Raw genomic sequence first — 18,011 nt, 5'->3', positions numbered from 1 at the left:
CACCTTTCTCATGCCTGCACAATCATTTTTCCCATCCAGAAACATCCAATGTTTACTTAATTTATAACAATGCTTAGGAACAGAAACAAAATAAAAATGACGAAATGTAAATTTTTGCATAAGATATTCAACGAAGGCATTCTAAACAGTGGTAATACAAAATCAACATATTTCACATAAAAAATTAATTTTAAATGAAAATTTATCTGCTTTAATTACTTTAGAAGTACTCACCTGATTTAAAATTTTGAGCAAAGTGAGGTTCAACATCTTGAGCAAAAATTGACTCCCTTGCAATACTACCTCCAAATGATGCCATGATATCAGCTATTTCAGCCCATTCTGCCTTTTCATCAAATGGACTCATAACAGACAAACAACTACAGTTATTACTTTGAGCAGTTCCATAGTCGCTTGATGAAATTACAACTTTGTCATTATTTTCCTCCATAGCTAGCTGAACATTTTCATATATATTCTTAGATTTGCATGATGAAGTATGAACTTTGCTAGATTTTGTTATCTGAGTTAAGAAGGGCAAAACATTTTCTTTTTGGAAAGGAGTAGATATTGAGCCGTGTTTAAGACCTGCAGGATGAAATTTTCAATTAGACAGTTATTTGAACAACTAAAACTTCATATATAATTAGAATACATTAGGGGATATGTGCAAAAGTTCCACTCATTTTTTAACTGAAAAAAGGCAGAAAATATAAAAATATAAGACCTATGATTTAACATAATTGCCATCATTACGTAAGACCTTCAGCATCCATCACGGTAGCTTTATGACACATTGAAAAAACTCACCTGTTCTAGAATCTTGTTTTGATACCTTTCACATCATGAAATATTTTCATAATGATGGCATTCTGTAACAACAGGAAAAGTACTAATCCACAGCTGAAGGGAAATATGTTTAGTGGGATAAACCCGTAACAACAAAAATTCAAAAACTTTCACCGAGTGATTAAAGAAGCATGAGGTTTGATGTTATAATGATAAAAGATAACTACACAGCACAGGCCACTGAGTTGTCAGTTCTCAACTCGGGATCTCCAATTGTTGACGTCAGTATTTATTATCTGGCTAGGGGCAAGCAATTCTCAGCAGATTTATTTTATCAAGATGCCCCAACAGATTAAAGAAAATATTTTGGGGATGCAGTTCTTTTTTTCAAGTTGACACATAGTCTTTTGATACTTTACATCATAATATTTAGGTTATACCGAAATGAATGACACAAATGCTGTCACAGAGCGAAATACAATTTATTAACAAAAAACTGATAGTACACTAGCTAGAAATAATCCCCAACCATGTCAATACACTTCTGTCATCTGGCTGGAAGGCCTCAAAGGCTTTGGTAAACCTGTCTCTGGGGGTGATGGTAGCAACACCTGTGGACAATTCCATGCAATTCGGCAGAAGATTCAACATGCTGGCCCCTGACTGCATCCCAATGTTGTCAAGCAATGTGTAGTCCAAGGTCTTGGTTCTAGGTCCACCCACTTTGCATACACATTTGTCATCTCCAAATCACCATGCATAATTGCCTGCAATGTTTCTTGCCCTATCTCTTCCTGCATCTTGTTGAACATTATGTGACTGTTCACCATGATCAAATCTGAAACAGCCGCCACACTTGCTTGCTGTATGCCATGTTGCTGGTCGTCCTGCACTGACACCTTTGGCTGCAGTCTCCACTCCACTGCTGAACTTAGCCAACTGACAGGACACCGTATGCCTTGAGGGTGCTTTGTTCCCACACATGCGAAGATGGATTTCACTACCCCATGTCCCTTCCTTCCATAGGAACCACACTGTCTAACGCTGACCGTGATAACCACCTCCACCATTGCTGTCCACGCTCTCAATGACGACGGTGAAAGGGATGTCTCCAAGATAGAAAAATGTCATCAGCGGCCATCAGAAGTGATCTGAATGATGCTGGTGTTTCTGTCAGTTCAAGAACAATCAGGAGAAGATTAACAGATGTTGGACAGAGAGGTAGAATTCCACAAAAAAAAAAAAAAAAAGCCTTATCTTAATTTTCAGCAACGAAAAAAAGACTACAGTGTGCAAAGGAACACATTAATTGGACAGATGATCAGTGGTCACAAGTTATATGGAGTGATGAAACTAAGATATCATTATTCGGTAGTGATGGGCGAAAATATGTAAGACGTTGAATAGGAGAAGAGCTACATCCTGACTGCATTCAAGCAACTGTGAAGAACCCAGTTAGTGTTATGATTTGGTCATGCATGTCAGCAGATGGTATTGGTCGCCTTCATGTCATCGATGGGACACTGAATGCCAGAAAATACATTGACCCTATTCTAGAACCAAAACTTCTACCTTCCATCAGAGATCTCTTTCCCAACAATGCTTCGTTTATTTTTCAGCAGGATTCTGCTCCTTGCCACACGGCCAAAATATCGAAAGAGTGGTTTCGTACAAAGAGCATTAAATTGTTGTCATGGCCAGAACCAAAATTTTTAACTGATATATTCATTCGATTGTGATTTGAATTTATAATATATACATACATTTTTTAATTATCAATGGTGCATTACATAGGTTAGTATGTATCATCCCCTTATATATTATTGCACCACATCTTAAATAATTCTTTTGCGATTTGCTGAAATTTCACTGTAGATATATCAATTTAAAATCATCTTTCTCTTGCAACGTTTAGATCCTCAAATTTTTACTTCATCATCATTTTAATTTTTAAAAATTAAAAAGATTTTTAAAAATCTGGCAAAACGATGACGTTTCCCGTTTGGCAACGACATGTATTTTTTAATTATCAACAATGCATCACATTGATTTACTGCATTTCAATTTATTTATTTTTACCTTCTACTTTTTTTAAGTAATGGATTAAAAAAATACGAAAGTGTATATTTAACCCAACCTGTGGTGCCGAAGCATTCTCTTGGGACGGCGCATTAACCGGATACGTCGTCTTGTGGGGACGGGCAATTTGCACTGCTAAGCCTAACCTTGGAAAAATATTCATATAAATTAAATTTGTCATCCAATTGTTCTAATTTTTGGTACATTATGAGAAGAACATTCAGGTAGTTGTCAGATTTAATTTAAAACCTTTATCGTTATATTTTCCTTAAAAATTTTATAAAATACTCATTCTAGAATAACATAATTTTTCCTTTATCCCACAATTAAATATATATGGGAAAATATCCAAACAATCGCAGATTTTATTTAACACAACACATAATTAAACTTAAAAAATATTAAAACTGTCTTCATAAAAATTCAATGTGCAAACAACGAAAAGGAAGCAATATTTCATAAAAGAGACAGTGTATGATATTCTTTGAAACATGGTGTATGCAAAGTCCAATGTTGCAAATGTCACAGGAATGGAATATCAGCAAATTTGACTCATTTAGCATTTGTGTATCTTCTACAGTCAGAGACAGATAGCACTTTTTGCCATTAAAAAAAATAGAACACCAGCAATAGAACATTTAAAAAAAAAAGTTTTGCTAAGCCATACAAAATATTCATCTCAATGCCGGAAAAATCTAAGAGTAATAAAAAAGTCTAATGATAAAACATCTACTCCACTATATGGTGATAAAAAAATAAATAAAATTAAAAAGTATTCCAGAGCAATGAGAACATGTTCATTTGTTTATATGAAATGACTCAACACTAACCAATTAGCATTTGTGTACATTCTTCTACGCTCAAATACCTATATCGCATAAATAAAAATAAAAAGTACCTCAAAGCATTGAGAACACGTGCATTTGTTTATATCAAATGATGCAGTTAGAGACATTACACTGCTCAACACCCACCCACGAATCTCCCTCTCATTCCGAAATACAATACCAAAAATAAAAAACATTGCACAGGAATGAAGGTACACATACTTAACTTTCGATATATTTCCCCATAACTGACATACAGCTACATCTAGCGGCAACAAAAAATATTAATTAAATGTTCTATCTAAGTCAAATGTAGTACACCCAGCCATAGAGTGAATTAAATGGCGATTCAAATATGACACACCCGGCCGTGAGGTAATGTTCGCTGCTGATGCACATATAACACATCTGTACTGAACGGGTTAATGAAGACCTACAGAACAAATACCCATGTACTGAAAAAATTATAAGCGATTCTGATGTACGGTGTACATGCAAAGAAAGTCTATGTAAAGAAGGAAAGGCTCTATAGACGTAATGTAAACCAGTTTGTCTTCTACGCCGCTAGAAAGAAGAGGGACAATTCGCAAAGGGATTTGGCGACAGAACCTTTTGGCGAGAATTTTCCCCTTTGTGATGTACCTGGATGAGATTTTCCACCTCCGCCATATGTACAGGAAATTGAGGAATACGGGTTAAAATGAATCGTTCTTTGACTTTTCGCAATAATTTAAACTCGAATTTTCATGCATTTTTGCTTTACTAGTTGAACTTGTATTATCCATATCGCAGTTTGATGTCTGATTTTATATCTGTCAATATGCAGGGGAAAAAATTAAGTCACACAGCTTTAAACTCTTGATAAACGTGACCGTCAAACCTGTTCGAACTTCAACATCAGCTTCGAGCTTTGGCGCTTTTTGGCGACTGATATTTCATGCATGCGCAGTTGTGTCCCTTTTCGTTCGGAGGGAGCCACTCCTGCTGCTGCGAAGCTTTCCTCCTTAACAATACATATTCTTTGGTACATGTCTTCAAAATTTTCAATAAGCCATGGTAGATGCACAGATAGTAAACTTCATGTACATAGTAATAAATATAAAATATCAAATTCTGCTACTGTATACATAAAATGTCAAATTCTGCTACTGTGTATAGCTTGTCATTAAAGAATTTCTTCAAACAGGAGAAAACAGGTGACAAGGAAGAATTAGCTGCAGAAGGTAATTCTGCATACCACACTATTTGCTACAACTATAGCTTAGGTCTATGGATTGTACGTGACAGCTGTTTTATGTGGCACTCAAGCCTAAATTTACATGTGCATGAACCAAGGCCGAAGCAATAATAATAATTGTTTTCATGCCTTACACTTTAAAAGCTATGCACAATGATTTGGGAAAACATTCATTTGTTTTAATCTTAACTGATGCGTCTGATCACAAATTGATAAAACTTTTTCCAATCGTGTAATAGACTGGAGTTATGGAGCTAGGGTAAATATTTTATTCGTGCAGTTTTCCGATTATTTTTTTTAAGCAAAAACAAACTCTCTTTGTATATGGAAAGAACAGGAATTTAAGAAAATTACAGACAATGGATGCATTATTACAAAAACTTCAACTGTTCTCAAGCAGTCATGGCTGGTGTGTAATGCTGAATTTGTGCAATTCTCCGTTTCTTAATAGCAAAAACATATTCACTTTCTATATGGGAAGAACAAGAGCATAAAAAAATTACAGAAGCACTGCTTATAAAAAAAATAAGCATTGTATTTACTTAATACATGTTAAAAAACAGACAATGGATGCATTGTTAAATAGACATAAAGATACCTCAACTGACATTTATTTTTAATGTCGTCACCAATTTCTCGACTTTTTATTGGGAATGTAGATGATAAGAAAGTACCAGACAATTTGAAAGTAATTTTACAAATAGATATAATGTTTTTTACACAAAATACTTAAATGCAGTTTTTACAATGCATTTACCTCAAAAAAAATTATTCATCATTTATCCATTCTTCATCCCACAAAATTTCCCCATTCTACTGGCATTATTTATTTTCTATAATTGTATTTAAAAGTATAATAATTTTGCATTCAACAAATTCTGATTATATAATTGTTAAGACGTGATTTGATTAGTTATTTTTGTACAAACAACCCAAATTTCAGGCAAAATGTTAAAAAAGGGAGAAATGTAAAGAAAGACCACGAAAACAAGCCTTATAATCCATAATACTCTCTAATTTTCATAACCAAAAGTCCAAAAGTGGCAAAATTTTACTGTATTTCCCCTTAAAACATTATTAATAAATTTAATATAATGATGTACATTTATCATGATATTGTTAATGACAATAAATATATTTATATATTTATTTAGCTTACTTCAAAATTTTTTATTTTCAATATAAATATTGTTATATAAAATATACAAAAAATTAACAACATACCAGCAAATGGATTGTCGCCATGACCATCATTTTCTGTGGATACACACTTATTATCTGTAGCTAATGTAAGTTCAACTTCTCCATATGGTCCTATGGTTGCAATAAGCTGCTCATCAGTTAAAGTATCAATATCACGAGAAGTAAATTTCTTCTTTATATTCTAAAAAGTGAATTGTCTAGTTACAATAGGTCACAATCATATTTCACATTAAGCAATTTTTCACTCATTCACAAATAACTTAAGTAACTTCTGGCCAAGTCGATGAGACCACTGAACACTAGTAATCTGACCCAACTTCCAATACCAGTGAACAGACTGGCTGCATGAGTGTTTTCATGGTTTTCCTCATATGTATCATGGATACGAGTCAATTTCCCTTAGAAAGTCCTCCCCAAAGACATCCATTCTCTTTGGCAGATAGCCCTTAAATGCTATGCCAAAATCAAATAAATCATACCAATAAATTATGAAAAGCATGCATAAATTTTTAAAGAAGTAAATAAAGCTAAAAAAATTATTATCCGACAAAGTCACCAATAATTAGCAGCTATTTTTTGTCAACCTAACATGTGAAAAATAATATTTTCATTTAAAAAATGGTCATGCATAGAAAGTTACATAAAACAGAAATGAGTTTACAAAATTAATATTGCAAAAAATCTCCATGATGAAAAACTAAAAACTAGATAATATAACAATAAATTAACTAAATTAAAAATGTAATAAATATCGATAATCAAACTTTTTTCTGGTCTTCTACCAATGTGCAAAGTGATTTTTTTTAATTACAATAATAATAATAAAATCAGAGACTTGCAGAATTCTAGAAATTGCAAAGCTATTTGGCATTGCTTTCTATATATGCACTGACATGTTCATCTTAAAAAAAAGAAGAGCATTGCATAAACTCAGAAAAAGCTATTATCACTAAAAAAAAAATCAGAGGAGAAAACACAAAAAAATTACTTATACTTTAAAATTATTTTCTGTCATTTTCAATGTAAAATTACTCTAAAAATCTGTGCATTATGAAAACACAAATTTTAAATATACACAGACTTGGAAAAATCCATAAGCTACTGAATAAAAGTACTACAGTAAAAGTTTTAAAAAAGTTACATATATAGTAATACCTTTGTTTTCGTGGTTAATGGGGACCAGAACATTCCGCGAACGCTGAAAAACCGCGAAGTAGGATTTGCCCCTAAGAATTTTCCTGTATGCAGGTACAAAAATGTAAATATGTAAATAATATTTATACTTTACACATTTAAGACAAACATTAAAACAGTACACGTATTTACTTAAATGTGTCAGTGCCAAGTCGGTTAATTACAAAACCTTATACGGTAATAAACATTATAAGGTATTTCTCCCGCCTTCCTAGCGTGCCTTCGCGGTGTAGTGGTCAGCACACTCATCTGGTATTTCAGAGATCCGCGGTTCGATTCCCAGCGAAGGCGATTGCTCATTTTTCATCTTGCCTGCTTCCAAAAAATCCTAATTTCACTACAACATTAACCCTTTAAGCGGCAAGGCCATATATATACGGCCTAGAATATTAATTGTGATATCTGTAAGAATGTATATATACGTGCATATTAAAATATGTCAACGAAATTAAGGCAATATATCAAAATAAAATAAATCCAGGTATGAAATACCAGGAGAGTTTGTGCATTAAAATCAAAAAAATAATTTGTTCTCATAGTAGTTTTGGAAAATTTGTGTTTTCTTAGCGAAAACCCTAGCAGCCCAGAGGATTAAGCACCACTGCTTTCTGAGAGAGGCGAAGTCTTGTGTAGGTGGCGGAGGAGAGGCTCTCACTTGACTCGTAGAAGCTTTAGGCTCACTCGGAGACTCGTCTGTTGGAGGTGCTGACGGTAGAGCCGGGGGCTTTATTTTGGAGAGAAACATGGTGATGAGTAGTTGTTGTCTTTGTTTTTTCTTGTCCTTAAAAATTCCCCTGTAAAAAGAACATAACCCCATCATTGCGATTGCTGAACTCGACAGCTCGAACCATATTGTCGTCAATCTCTTGTGCAAATCGTTGCAGATTCTCTAGAGTAAAGACACGCTTTTCAGTTTCTTCTACGTTTTCCTCTTTGTTTTCTTCCTCACTCGCAGACTTTGTCATCTCAAGGTCTTCATCGGTCAGTGGGTCCGAGTGGCAATCGATAAGGGCGCTGATGTCTTCATTTGCCATGTCGACAAATCCTTCATTCCTTATGATGTGAGTGAGCCAGCCTCACCGCTAAGTGATGAACTTCTTCAGGAGTGAAGGCCTGGATAGCCGTGCACCACGTTTGGCCATAATTTCTTCCAGCTAGCATTTATGGTTTCACTCTTTATGTCCTTTAATGCTCGTTGAATATTAGACAAACATGAGGCAAAGTCGTAACTGCGCCAGTACGCTTTTGAGGTGAATTCGACATTGGCATCGTCAACTGCCGAGATGAGTCCCTCCATCGTGGAGCGAGTGTAGAGTGCCTTAAAGGCAAAAATGATATCTTGATCTATTGGCTGAATTAGAGATGTAGTGTTCGAGGGCAGAAACGCTATCTGCACACCGTCATACTGCAGGTCCATTGCATGACCTCCAGCACAGCCCATCAGGAGAAGGACCTTAAAGGGGAGGCCCTTTTCTGCCAGATACAGCTTCACCTGGGGAATAAAACAATGGTGTTGGTGTGTATTTAACTATAGCAAAGCACACGAGGGCTATCTGCCTAAGGGGAGGGATGCCTTCGTGGAGGACTTTCTAAGAGAAACTGGCTCGTATACACGTTACACATGGGGAAAACCACGAAAACACCCATGCAGCCAGACCGTTCGCGGGATTCGAACCTCGGACCAAACTACCAGTGTTCAGCGACTTTACCGCTCGGCCGCTGGTGGGCATAAAGCATTGGAGAAACCATTCAAGGGTCAGAGCTTTCGTTATCCAGGCCTTGCAGTTATGCATCCAGAACACGGGCAACAGAGCGGTATTTTTGTTTTTTAATGCCCGTGGACTTTTGCCTTTATAACTAAAGCCTGGTTTAAGCATAAAACTTGCAGCCATTGCCATCCATGATGACAGACATATGGTCTTTGTGATCCTTGAAGACTGTCCTCTTCACTTCGTCCTTGAAGAGGAATGTACGCGAAGGCATCCTCTTCCATGTTGAAAACTTGGTCAGGAAGGTAGCCTCCCTTACTGATGAGGTTAGGAAACTCTTCCTCCATGTAACAACAAACAGCATTGTTGTCAGCAGAGGAAGCCTCGCCATACAGAAGCACGTTTTTTTTTTTTATTTGAAATTTTTCAAACCAGCATTTGCTGGCTGAAAAGCCTCATCCTCGAGTAGGCGAATCACTCCTGGCAGCACTATTACTGGCTTGAGGTTCATCAGCACCTTTTTCAGCCTCATCATCATCGTCATTGGGCAAGATTTGGTCATAGAGAGCTTTGGCCTTTGTCCTGATCATTTAGTGTCCAAATTCACTGTCTTTTTCCTGCAATCAGCAGTCCACAATGCCAGTGCAGCTTTCCATTTTTACAATTCTGCTATTACGCGGAGTTACCACACGTTTCGTTTCTTTATTAAAGGTTACTGAAGCAGTTTTGCTGATATTTGCTTTCTCTTTCTTGATGTACCACACTGTAGATGCATTCGCCCGTAAAGGCGTGCCACAGATGCATAACTTCTGCCCTCTTTAATCATATATAAAAGTTTTACTTTTTCGTTGATGGTCATCAACTTCTTCCTTTTGGGCGCCAGGAGGAAGCTTTTGCAAGGGCACAGCGCTTACGTGGCATTGTAAGGGCTTAATTAATAAAAAAGTTATCACTTAAACAAAACACGTTATTGCCAACACAACACTCAAATACAGTATGCGAGAGAGTCAACATCTTGGACAAGACTGGCGAAATACAAGAAGAGAATATGTTAGGTGAGGCTGCGATGATGCGCAGACAATCAACTCACAAGAATAAATCCACTTGTACTCGATGGTTGATGTCGCACCAGAAACCAATCACACACATTTATGAGAGCCCATAGTATGTACTCTTAGTTAACTCATCTCTTTGTTTGATTGTATTTTTTCATTTTCACTTTTTGATGAATATTTTGGAAAAACCTGTGAAGCACTGAAGCACGAAATGGCGAGGGAACACTGTATTTTCTTAGAAAAAATTTTATGTGCCTAATGGATAAGAACATATTAGCAATGATATCTTGCTTTTAACAAACTGAAAGTTGGATCACTCCAAATGCTTAAAAAGTGCATAAAATTCATGATGAAAACTGCATTCCAAAAATGTTACCAGTAAGTTTCAAAAAGGATTTTTATAGTAAATATGCATCATAAATAAAGAATCTAGAGTGTTTTTATCATTCCTTAGAGTTTGATTCACTTGAGTGTCTCTGTAATTTGGTACAGTCAAATACCGAAAATCCGCGTCGACTCTCAAAATATAAACACTCGGTTTATAGGTTCCGGAAACCACAACATTGAGTACGAAATATCGAAGAAAAATACTTACCGAATAACGAGACATAATGGAAACACCAAATTATTGACATCATGATAAAAGTTTTTTTCCCTCTAAACTGCATTGAGGTAAAAAAGCAGAAGATTCACGATTCACGTTGTTCTATTTTTTTAGCTTTGTTATTTCACAATATTATTTAGTGCTGCCTTTTTTTTAACCGGATATTTTGTGGATAAATTAAGAATATTTTAAATTTCAACCTTTTTTAATACAATGACAGGTAAGAAACGCACTCATGATTTTACTGCTTGCAATCCTGAAAAACGTAAACATGTTGCATTGACGTTAATGCAAAAAGTGCAGATTCTGCAAAAGATGGAGGCAGGTTCCACTTCTTGGTTTATAGCAGAATTGTATGGAATTGCGACACGATTGTGTATGATATACGGAAAAATAAGGAAAAACTGTTGAAATTTTACAACAACAGTGATTCTAACACTGGAATCCCAAACCGGAAATCTTTGCATGAGGCAAAATCTGCAAACCTGGATGCTGCGTACTTATAATACAATGAATAATGTAATCATTTTATATATGTAATAATAATTTAATGCATATAATAAATTATTGCAATAATGTATATAATATTTTAATTAAATGCATCTAATACGCCTTATTTATTTTGCATTTTGAGTCTGAATATCATGATTTATCTTTTCTGTCCTAAAATCCGCACAACCTCTGATCCCAAGCTTTGAGGATTTCTGGACTTTTACTGTAATAATATTTGGTCATTCAGAAAGTTACGTGGTTTTTCAGATTGCAGTGCATTTTCTTTTAGGTTAAAAAAGGAAAATATAATAGTCAGACTTCTAATAAAATTTGTGCTGAATGCAGATAAAAGCGCTATTTCTGCTGTCACAGTTCAAAGGGTTTTTTTTTTTTTTAGAAGTTTATGTGTGAAAATTTCAGCATTATGGATGATGCCCTATATGAAATATCATCTTCTGTAAACCAGAACTTATTTAAATGAAGTTATCACTAAAAATCCATGTTACACAGTTTAGGAACTTTTGGCAGATTAAATACTTCAAACAAGACAGTTAATGAACATTTGAAAAAGACTGGGTACATAACTCACTACGATGTAAGAGTCCCCCATAATTTAACAGAACTGAATATGGTTCCCCAGATTTCAGCATGTGATTCTTTGCTGAAATGAAATAAAGGAGCTCCTTTCTTTAACTGGTCGTTACTGAAGATCAGAAATGGGTATTATACAGATCAGTTACCCCTCCCCTCCCAAAAAAAAGATCGTTTTATAAGCAGAAATTGAAGCAAAGGCCAAGAACTTACCAATCATGGAGGTATCATAACAATGTTTTCAGAAATATTAGATAGAATTACTTAGTTTGGGTGGGATGTTTTGTGCCAGAACTTAAATTGCACTGAAGCTTGACTATGGTACTATGATTATCGTAATTCTAGCCAAAACCCTAAACTAAAGGGTTCCAGAACTTCTTTATGTAAGTGAAACAAAATTTCAACAGAAAAGTTTATTTTAATAGCAAATATGCCTTAAAAATTTATTATCATTTCTGACTGCAGGTCTGGCTTTCACTGGTGAACAAACACTTTGATCGAGGCTGAGACTTTAACCCCTTAAGGACCAACGCATAGAAAATGAAGCGCAGTCACAGGACGAGACACACTGAAATGGATTGTCGCCACTGGCCCACGCATTTTCAGAAGTTAAGCTTAATTTTACAAAAAAAAAAAAAAAAAAAGCTTATAAAATCAGCATTTTGATATTATAACTTCAATTTTTGAAGTTGCGTATTTAATGCACTTGTTTTTAATGTGTACTATTATACAGAATATCACATTAATAGAAATAAATTAAACAGGCAAAATACTAAAAATTTGGTAAATTGCATTTCCTTGAAGCTTTTCACATTCACAAAAATTTATCTTCTTTAGTTAATGACATCAGTTTCAATCTAGTCCTTCATAAAGTTTGGCAGATGGCTTTACATTCATGTTTGCTTTGCTCATTGTTTTTGATATAAACAGCATCATTGCTTCTCCCTTCTTTGCTCCTGAAGAGAGGGACCTGTGTCAAATCACAGTGCTTTATTTAAAACCTATGCAGAAATAAAGTTGCTGTTTTGCCTATATTTAAATCTATTCTTGAAGCAATGACCACAAAATTTCCATCAGAATAAAAGTAACAAAAACCCACTTGTAAGGAAGTTTTTTAGATTTTTGGGTTGAATACATAATTAAAATGTAAGTAATATTTTGCTCTTTTTGTCGTCATTCTTTTTTCTTCTGTAAAAAAATCACCAAAGCATGCTAAAACATTGGCAACTATTCACATATGCTTAAAATTCAGCTTAAGAAATCGCATACAATTTACAAGTTTTCTCATTTAACCCTTTGATGGTTATGAACGAGTTCAGCTCACAATCGAATCGTGCTTCATAATGCACGCAAACGAGTTCCGCTCGAGAGCAAGATTTTGACCAAAATGGTTAGTAACGAGCACTACTTGCGTAGTGAAATTTTTCCCCAATGCGCGCTGACTTCGTTCGCCACTATTATTCTGCACTGATTGTGTTTCAAACGAATGCTACTCGCGAAATTTAGTTAGTTTTACTGTCTACAGATGGCAGTACGAGTTCCATGAATTTCTTTGCATAATGAAGGTGAATTTTTTTTTGACCTTGTTCATTTTATACATATTTTGGCGCTGTTTTTAGGGTGTTTGTACAGTAAAATGGCTCAAGAGCGAAAGTTAGATAGTTATGATGATGATTATGATTGTGATACAGAAAGCTTATCAAGTTTTGAATCTGATGAAGACTTTGTTCACAGTATTTCAAGCTCAGAAGATGATTCAAGCGATGAGGAAGATTTTTTGAGTGTTCAACAGTGGTGTATAATTGATTCAAGTTCTCACGCTCCTAGCTGATTTAGCCGACACAAAAAGATTTTTAGGTAATTACTGTATTTATACTGTGCTTCATAAAGTTTTACATTAGTTGTATTTATTTAGTCCTTTCAATTTAATATTTGTCTTATAATTAACTATTATTATTTATATAATTGGTTATAATTATTTATAATTTACTGTTTAATAATTATTTTAAAGTACGTAAAAACTGTTATTTATGTACTACAAATACTTTAAGAAATTTTTAAAACGCGCGAGGCGAGCTATCTACGGCATCGCCAGAGAAAGGTGACATTTTCGGAAGAACGGCGGGGGAAAACAGCTGCCACTTTCGACTACTGTTTACTCCTAATGCTGCGCGAATTAAGTAAATGGAAACTGCTCATTTCCATAACCGTCAAAGGGTTAAATATTGAAAGCGTTAAAGGGGGGGATTCTTTGTTAAAAAACATTATACATTTACGCAACACACTTCAGATATAAGAAACTTTATATTTAAGAATGTCAAGTTTCATACCTACAAGATGATATAATAAATTACAAAATTGTCTGTAAATAGAAAGGGTATGAAGAAATATACTCTCCCAAATTATCTGTGTATTCCCATACATATGTAGAGAATATGAATAAATTTATAGTTCTTATTTATTAGAAATTTTTTGAACAATTTAAAAATTACTCATCAATAATTTGTAAATATTTTTTTTATTAAATTTCTCTAATTACTAGATTATAACAGAGAAAATTTACTATTACATAATATATCCCTTTTAAAAACATTATGGTGGTGTTCTAGGACTAACATTTTTTGTTTCTCTAATTATTTATGCCAAAGAATATGATGGTTATCTGCCTAAAGGAAGGGATGCCCTCACGGAAGCTTTTTTAAGAAAAATTTGGTTACATTAGTTTCACACATAAGAATGGGACAAAAAGGGCACCTATTCATAAGAATTCAACCTTTGGTTCAATTACCAGAGCTTCATGGCCTCACTCATTTAGCCAGTACTAATACATTATTTTACAATCTGTAGTTTGCATACTGCATTTAATTGTACTCGACATATTTTATTTTTAATGTCCAGTACAGAAGCACTAATTTGAATCCGAGATCTAATGAAAAAGGAAATATAATTCAAATTTTCATTGATTAAATCTTAAGCATTTAACACATTTTGAAAATAAAACTAACTTCAAAGTACTATAACAACAGTACAATTTTTTTTTGGCGGGAACAAGACAGAGAGTATAAAATTTTGGTATAAAATCTTAAATGTTGATACACCGAGACAAAATTTATAAAATAAACGAAATTACTAAGCAACACAACAGTAAAAAACCACAGTTTAATTACAGGTGGGCGGGGAAATGGAGTATTTATATGGGAAATGATTACAGATTTTAGTATGAAAGGAAAACTAAGTGTCCCACTCATTAACACTGTTAACATTTTAAACGCTACTTATAATGAGGTACTTTAAGTAAACTATTTTACACGATTATGTATGCTACCATATTTTATTTTAATGAGAAGCTCAACAAAATAAGGATGCAAACATAAAAATGTATTGAGAAAAGTGACCATAAAAATAATCAAAATGGAATCTGTTATCACTAATTTAAATCGGAGGAATGTTTACTCTAAAATTATCTCCCGAAGAATAGCTGAATCGCAATGCAATATACAAATGTTCATCAACCAACACATATAATAAATCTTACACTTTAATTACCTAGTACACACGTAATCCACAATCAAAGTATTTACGTTAACATAATACTGGAATGCCCCTAATCACATACACACAACACAAATTCTTCAGCACCTTTTCAAGCTGTTTACACAAATCACGTTTTGTACATGGCGTTGCCACTCTGCGTTACACTAAATGACTGTTTACACAAGAAAATCCTATTCTACCGCATTGTTGCCATTAAATAAAACCTATTAAACTATCTTTCAAAAATAATAAAAGTCATCAACCGTATAAATGATGTACATATTTTCATACTTATAAAGGCTGTTTCAGTATCCTTAATAAAAAGCCTTTTCCACTGATGCAGATGAAGCTAGAACTCACAGAATTCAGTGCAACCAACATGTAACGTGCAGATGCTATTCGCACCAACATTAACCACGCATGCGCTTTGAGTTGTCGGATCCGTCATTTGAACCGAATCGAAAAGAAGGAATCCTAAGTACGCGAATTGCCAAAGTCTGTGTAGTAAGTCTCTCTTTTTTTTTTTAAAGGCCGGTTAATACGTTGACGTAGTTTATCATTTTTTAAGCGTTAGCGACTTTCAAAAGATTAGAAAAGGAAATGTGTTCCTTTTCTTATATATAAAAAGAAGGAATATTTCTTTTATTTATGTATATATAATAAAGCGTAGATTTTTATGTTCGCATAAACTATTCCAACCGTTCGATCTCCTGAACGGTTGGAATACTTTAAATGACTGATTTGGGGGAGGGACTAAAACCTCGTTTACATTTTTTGTACTTCTTAGAATACATTTAGATTCAAATATGTGTTTTGCACAATCAAGATTTTTGTACATTCCTCTTTGAAATTTTTCGTCTCAGAAAAGGGACATTAACCGCGTCATCCATGTGTGGCTGACACCAGACTTTCCATTTCGACCGCCGGTGGCTGACAACATGTAACATGATATATAACTAGACAATTTACACTGTTTTATGGAATTATAGAAAATTTATTTAATTTTGATTCATAACAAAACTAATGGATTTCATTGAAACACGGTAAATATAAAAAAGGTTCTCCATTACAACTATTACAGAATGTGACAACTCTCTTAGTCTTTTTTCTGGCCATTACTCTACCAGCTTCTGTTGTATTTTTATCATAACATAATTTACAATATTTCCGTACTTCAGAGGCTTTTCCCGGTTATCTTTGGAGTTTATGCTGTCGTTTTTTAGATATTCTTGCATTTCTGTTCGATAGAATGTCTTCTTTTTCACAACTTATAAGGGATAATTCACAACTTGTAATAGCGTAATTCTTTCCGGAATTCAGTAAAGCTAATTTTCTGCTTCGTAATATCTTTGTATAGAATGTAACTATATACAAAACAGACTTGGCATGAAACGTGTTGAATGAATGCCTATCGGAATCACGTTCTAAACGTAAACTATCTTCTACTACGATAAGAATCATTGGCCCTACAATACCAGTGCTTTTAAGCGGCGCGCGTGTCCTGAACGGAATTGCCTAAGAAATATGCGTGGCGCTCAACTTGTTAATCATCTAATACTGGTTATTAACAATTTTGTATGCTTGTTTAATTTTTCTATGGAAACACTCTTCATTTTCAGAACACAAAAATTATTTCAAAGAACTTTGAAATATTAGTACAAACACATAATTAATTAAATTTAAATAAATGATGGGATGTAATTTAAAAGAACAAAATAATTTAATGTAAGAGATTTAGATTGAAAAATTTGCACACGCAAATGAATTATCAGATTTTATTTCATATATAACTTTGATTTCGAAATATGGCATTTGAACTTATAAACATGTGTGGACACTGAAAAAGTAATGCATATATAAGAATTTTCAATACGTTTTCTTATTCAATAATAAATTCTGACAGTTCTATACTATAAGACTAGGGTCTAAGTTTGCATAAAAACTTCTGTGTTAAATAAAAGAATTTAACTCTTTATTGAATATGAATATAACTGCTTATGAATATGTCCTTTTTTACATTCAAAGGTAACATATTTGTACAGTAACGTTTTACGATGTTGTTTATGACCCTCGTGAAATTTTTCCGTTCTTGTTTTAATCAAAACAGCAAAATTTTGATTTTCATACAGTTCTTTTGCCCTTTAAAATTCAAAATATATGGAAAACTTGTTTCTACACTCAAAAGGAAAGAATTTTTTTTTGACACATCCATCGCCCTCAAGTTATGTCAAACAAATAACACGTAAATTTCACTAACAATAACTAAAAATTAATTAACAAAGAAATCGCATTGAAGGAAGATAAGCAGAAACTGTTAGCAACCCTCGCTATCGCAGATTCTTATCAGAAGTCGAGTGAAAAGATGTTTCTACATCTTGACACACGAGAATAAAATACGATCTCTGTGTGTGAATTAGGGTTGACAACACTCCACCTGCCTTACGGCAAATCGGTGTAAAATGGCTGTATCTGGGTTGATTGTGCGCATGCGCTAATGTTGGTGGTGCGATTAGCCTACAGGCTATTCGGACCGTCGGTGCGATTAGGATTCCGAGGATGAACGCCGAGGAGGTAGGACGTGTGTCTGACGCACTCCCGCCAACGCAGCCGATTTCTGGAGATTTTAGCGAGAATAATATCATGGATATATCGAATATTGAAAGTGATGTGAATGTGAACAGTGTGGATACTTGTGCG

General features: G+C 34.2%; 1 protein-coding gene across 2 annotated transcripts in view; it reads right to left on the bottom strand.

Annotated features, from left to right (window-relative positions):
* The window catches only part of LOC118187911 (ankyrin repeat and SAM domain-containing protein 1A-like), a 411,400-nt gene that overhangs the window by 87,395 nt on the left and 305,994 nt on the right, over positions 1-18,011 (bottom strand). For both annotated transcript variants that reach the window (XM_085807269.1, XM_085807270.1), the window contains 2 exons: positions 6,157-6,316; positions 235-588 (listed from right to left, as the gene is read on the bottom strand). In XM_085807269.1, coding sequence (XP_085663395.1) covers positions 235-588; positions 6,157-6,316 — 514 coding nt within the window. The remainder of the gene's footprint in view (positions 1-234; positions 589-6,156; positions 6,317-18,011) is intronic.

The sequence above is a fragment of the Stegodyphus dumicola genome, chromosome X1 (genome assembly GCF_044657685.1).
Source record: "Stegodyphus dumicola isolate Sdum_Otavi_A_Nest chromosome X1, ASM4465768v1".
Taxonomy (NCBI): Eukaryota; Metazoa; Arthropoda; class Arachnida; order Araneae; family Eresidae; genus Stegodyphus; species Stegodyphus dumicola.
This window is presented reverse-complemented; position numbering and strand designations above follow the sequence as displayed.